The sequence below is a fragment of the Mytilus galloprovincialis genome, chromosome 1, assembly GCF_965363235.1.
Source record: "Mytilus galloprovincialis chromosome 1, xbMytGall1.hap1.1, whole genome shotgun sequence".
NCBI classification, from domain to species: domain Eukaryota; kingdom Metazoa; phylum Mollusca; class Bivalvia; order Mytilida; family Mytilidae; genus Mytilus; species Mytilus galloprovincialis.
This window is the reverse complement of record NC_134838.1, coordinates 67,741,648-67,747,759: the sequence shown is the minus strand read 5'-3', so window position 1 is coordinate 67,747,759 and position 6,112 is coordinate 67,741,648. Positions and strand designations below refer to the sequence as shown.

Below are 6,112 nucleotides of genomic sequence, written 5' to 3'. Positions count from 1 at the left end.
ATAGATGTAGAAGCAGTAACCTATGTAGTGCGATGTGGCTTTCCAGTGTCCCTAGTAGTTTTTGTCACTGCATATCCAGAGGTAGAAAATGTTTGTTGGACTAAGAAAACTGGTGAAATGATCACACAACTCAGCTTCAGGACACAAAGAATCAGGTGCAGCATAGATGATCCCTCACTGAAAATTGAAATATCAAAAACTACAGATGCAGGTGTCTACAAATGCTGCGCACAAAATTCTGTTGGGACTGGATTTAGCATTGATATATCTTTGATAGTAAATGGTAAGATCTTAGAAGATATTTTGTTGGGCTTTTAGTATGTTACAACATTCAGGAAAAAGGGTTATATGATTATAGAAAATATCTACAGAATAAATTAGTTTTACTTTTATGTTTGGATACAGTTAACAAAACCAGTTTGAATTATATACAACTGTCATACAAGTGAAATGTTTGTCTACATGTAAATATAAAACCGGGTTTAATTCCCTATTTCAAAGATCAGGAAATGCATGAACACGTCTGACATTTTGTGTTTTGTTTTAAAACTTTAAACTTTCAATACATACCTTCATATACGGTTAAGTATAGAACATCACGGCTTTGAAATTGCGCGGGTTTGGGGCAAATTCGAGAGCCACAGAACTTTGTTTCATCTCAAATAAACACATCATAGATACCAGGATTGACACGTCAGATGCCAGTTTGGTCTACAATTGACACATCAGTGAGGCTCAATTAAAAAAAAATTAACAGTTCGAATAAAGTACGACGTTGATGACGAACACTGAGGACCCGAATTTCTAAATGTTTTTTTTTTCAAAACTAAGGTATTCCATTCCTGAGATCGAAAAGCATTTTGTATTTCGGAAAAGTGTGTATAAATAAAGGCAACAGAAGTATACCGCTGTTCGAAATTCATAAATCGATTAAAAAAAAAATCCGGGTTACAAACTTAAACTGAGGGGAACACATCAAATATAAAAGGAGAACTACGACACAACAGAAACACAACATTAAAATGTAACACACAGAGACACGAACTATAATATAACAATGGCCATTTCCCTGTACAGGACATTTAAAAAAAAATAGGTGGGTTGAACCTGGTTTTGTGCCATGCCAAACCTTCCGCTTTTATGGCAATGCTAAATATAACTTAAAATGACAACAATACATGACAGGACTACAATTCAAATAAAGGGGAGAACATATAGGACAGAGAAACACACGAATATAAATAACTAATAAAAGGTACCAGGTTTAAAATTTAATACGCCAGACGCGCGTTTCGTCCACACAAGACTAAAAAGTGACGCTCAGATGAAAAAAGTTCGAAAGCTAAAACAAGAACAAAGTAGAAGAGCATTTAGGTCCAAAAGTTCAAAAAAGCTGTGCCTAATACAGTTAGGGTTTTATGCCTTTGATAAGAACATCCTTATTATTTAGAATACTTCATACTTTTGCAAACATATTTTTTTTTTAAATGACTATATGATAGACATGATAGATATACATGATAAAACCGAAGAGGTGACTAACTACAGAATAAAAACGGATACATAAAACAACGTAAGCCAGCACATAAAATTTCACAGCCGAGTTAGCCAAAGCGATAAACGCACAAAGTGACGTCACATTTGAATTTCTAAACAAAATCACCAAAATAGGAAAGAATTAGGATAGAATTCAAGATTAGGTTTGTAAAACTCATATAGCATTTATCAATAACAATGAAAATTACAATACTAATTAATATCAAATTATGGAAGTAATTTAATAGATAATTATATGTTTTATCTAGATTTGTCGTTGTTTCTTCTAAATAAAACTGTAAACCAAATATATCGTACCAATTAAGTTATAACATATGTAACAGTTACATTATAAATATGACACTATCACTGATAATTCATGTCATCACAAGAGTGCTGACTACTGGGCTAGTAATACACTTTGAGACAAACTAAACACATGAAATACACACACTTACAAAAAACCTACTAAGTTTTCCTCTAGTGTAGTAAATAAGGAAAGAAAACCCAATAGGTTTTATAAATTTGGTTTATCTGATAACAATATTTTACCGCATATAAACAAATATTTGTATTTTTATTTAACACTTCCATAAATCTTGACAATTGGTCTGAAGAAAAATATATTTTTTGGATATCGCTAAGAAAATACTTCTGATATAGTCATGATCATAGAAATTCAGAATTTGATGCTAATTCTTTTGAAATAATTTTACCAAACAACATGTAGACAAAGACTATATACCTGAAGAAACCATTACTTGCATAAGTCAACAGCTAGGGGATGAATGGAGAAACATCATGATCAAATTAGACGCAGTTAAAGAGGAAGATTTCGAAGAAATTTCAAAACAGTATCCAGAGAATACATCGGCTCAAATCAAAGAATGTTTAAATCGCTTTATAAGGAAGAATAAGGAAAATCCAGATTTAATATATCATCTTATAGCCATACTTGACAGCTTTAATCGAAAAGACTTGGTCGATGAAGTAAGACAACAATTAGGTAAATATTATATGGTTTCTTTCGATATTTAAAAAAACAATCTATATACAGTTTGGTGCCAACCGTCTTCTATTATTATTAAAATAATACGCATGTTAACTGTTTATTTTTCTGGCATTGAACTAATATTGTACATGTACGAATCGTAAAACTTGCAAAGCATTGATAAGTTCATTTAGTATTATGCTGTACAAATTGACTGACTAGAATTATCAAAATTGTTAACAAATACTACGCAAATCAAAGGAAAATAATCATTTGATTGCAGCTAACTCATCAACAATGTTTGACATACTATGTTAAAAAATAAACATTATGAACCTAGACAACAATTGAATAAAAGTTCACCCGTTCGACCTTTAGCAATACTATCGTATAGTCAGTAATAAAAAGTTTTAATATGACAAATAGTGAATCAATTAAAACGTACTGATTTAAGTTAAAAAAAAAAACCAACATATACCAAATAAAAAAAAAAGCAACCAATGACAACTACTGAATGGCCGGCTCATGACTTGGACCTCGTACACTAAAAAAGTATGCAGCTAGGTTAACATTTTTGTAAGCACTCAGCCTTCCCTCAACTAAAACAGCGGTTTAATAGCAAAACATACGAACAAACTATAAAAAAACAATGATTTAACTCTTAAGATTTGCAAGAAGCATAAAACAGCTAACATTAAAACAAACAACCCAGTGTTGTTTGAAAGTAATCTTCTGTATAAGTGAACAAAACAATGTACCCAATCCTTACTTATCCAGCAATACATTAATAATTTACGTAAATAGTTCAGTAATAGTTGTATCATCAATATATTTATTATCAATTACTATGATTAAAGATTCCCCACTTATAACTATGAAGCAAAGAAGATGTACTTCAAAACTCGGCAACACTATAGAAGTTGCATGCGATGTACGTTCATCGTCTTCTATAAGCCGAATTTATTGGACAAAAAACACAGAAGGCAACCCAAAAACTATACATCACAGCTCAAAAGGATTTAATGGAATCACTATTGACAACCCATCGTTGGTTCTGGATAACATTAGACAAACGGATGAAGGAGTATATGAGTGTTTTGCCGAAAATGAGGCAGGCGTTGGACGAGGCGATGCTATTGAGGTTACAGTTGTATCAGGTTTGTCAACCTACCAGATAACGTTATTTGAAGATAATTGTTTTCTCAGATGCAACTGAATTTCAAATACACATACATTTCTAACCATTTTCATATATAATTTCTTTATCGTTCCCAGTAAAGTTTGCATATAGCCTTGAACATTCAGCTTTCTTTAAAATTATTTGTTAGTTCATTTTTGTACACTTAAAGAATTAAATATTCTAAATATGTTTTGAATTTTGAACGTTGCAATTTCGATTTTCCTTTTATGATACTAAATGAACGGCTGTTATTTATTTTGAATTTATTGAACCATAAAATTAAATTTTGACTCTTCACATTGAATTATGTTAAATGTGAAGAGTCAAAAATATTATGGTTCAATAAATTCAAAATAAATTATTACCATTCATTATAAATAAATTTCTATCAAAAATAAGGCTCAAAGATGTATATTAAGACGAATAACAACGTACACAGATGTTTGCGTATGAATACACAACGTTAAAGTGGGCGTGTCGCCATAAAAATTGATGATATTGAAAATAAAGCTAATTCTTTTAACCAATCAGAAGACAGTAAATACACCAAATTTATTTATTTTAGAATAAAGTTAAAAGGCTATATAAAAACGAATATATCTATACACTTAAGGCAGATGGGGGTCGAAATTAAAAAAACTATAAAATATTAACTTCTCTGCTGAACTGTAGTTTATATCATGCCATTTAAACCAAAATATTTTGAAGAATGGACACACCGCACTCGTTTTCTTGCTATAAAAAGTCGTTATTTAACTGTTCATTCATTTATAATATTGAATTAACTGAGATATATTCATAACTAAATCAATACAAATTCTCTATTCAGATTGAGTTCTACAATATAACCGTCCGAGTTGTTTGTATTATATTAAATACTATTACATGCACACTTACTGTGCTGATAAGTATTTCAGTAGGTAATTGCATGGTCATTTCCTATTTTTAAATTACGAATTAAAAATAGACTAACAAAAATACCGAACTGTAAGTGAAATTTAAAACGGAAAGTCCTTTATAAAAATTTCAAATAAAAATCTCAAATACATTTAACGAATGGAAAACAGCTGCCATATTCCTGACATGGTACATGCCTTTCCTTGTTTAGAAAATGGACGATTAAACATCTCACTTGCATGACAGTCGCATTGAATTCCATTATAATGACAACAATGTCTGAGCGAAACAAACACACATGAACGGGAAAACTTCAAAAATAAGGTACAACAGTTAGCATTGTAAGATAATCTTAATCACTATAAAAAATAGATAACAGTTTCAACAAAGAAACTCACAAATGACGTATAGATAAAGTATATAAGACAAAATGCACTTGTATGAGCTGCTTTTGGATCCCATGTTTGTACCAATTTTTGAATTCTACGATAGTAATGCTGCTCATTCTAGATCTGTGTAGCATTAGATACTAGCTAAACAATCTCAAACCGTAATTGGTAGTTGTAATACTTGGATATTCTACTGTTTTCTGTGACCTACATTTTTACATCTGAATTTTAGTATCAATTACATTATGAAGATAATTGTTGCAATTTATTTTATTCCTTTCATTTTTTAAAGAAAGCAATCTTGACTTTTTTTAGAAGTTTTCGTATGACCTACCATAGTCGTCATAAATATGAATCTAAGAGCTCTTTCTTATTTTTTTTCCATTTTAAAAGTATAATGTCTGCTTAATAACTACACAATAGTAAAATTTCAAAAGGAAGAATGAATGCTATACTGTTTTTGTTAACCTGTCTAGCCAGTTTAAATATTTACAATTTCGTTTTAGAATATCTAATTGTCACTTTACATATTTTTAGATAGTGATTGTTTAAGTTTCAGTCCGAATCTATAGTTTTTCAAATGGTTTAATATTTTCTTCACATGATTTCCGTTTAGAGGGGCATTAGCTGTTAAGTTCATGTTCACCGATCTGACTTAAATTTCCATATTTGATATATAACATGCAAAACGTATATTCTTATTATAAAAAATCTTACAGAATCCATTTACGATGCACAAACTCGATAATAAGAATCAATTTTTCGTGCATATTCTAGACGGCATCTTATGTACGACCGAGGTCTTCAAATGACTGCCAACGTTCACATCACTCGAAGTAAACATGAACATAACATAAACAGATAGCGAACTCGTGCAATTTAATTTTTCTAGATCTGTTTGATTTCATTTGTAGTTTTTATATATATGCCAATTATCGTTATAATTTGAATGAGTTGTTGGAGATTGATTCGAACAACAAACAAACGGTGTGCCTCTATATGATTGCTTCAATTGCAGTTGACAGGAATACGGATTCAATGAGGGGGAAGCATTCACTTGCAAGTGAATAATAAATAGCAAATTATACTTTGCCTTTCTTGGCATGAGTTTGAAAACTA

The 6,112-nt window shown here is 30.7% G+C and overlaps 1 protein-coding gene across 1 annotated transcript in view; it reads left to right on the top strand.

The window, feature by feature from the left end:
• Window positions 1-6,112, top strand: part of LOC143042511 (uncharacterized) — a 35,570-nt gene continuing 29,458 nt past the window's right edge. Inside the window, exons 1-3 of the mRNA XM_076214894.1 lie at window positions 1-283; window positions 2,267-2,542; window positions 3,385-3,684. Of these exons, the coding sequence (XP_076071009.1) occupies window positions 118-283; window positions 2,267-2,542; window positions 3,385-3,684 (742 nt within the window). The 5' untranslated portion in view covers window positions 1-117. The remainder of the gene's footprint in view (window positions 284-2,266; window positions 2,543-3,384; window positions 3,685-6,112) is intronic.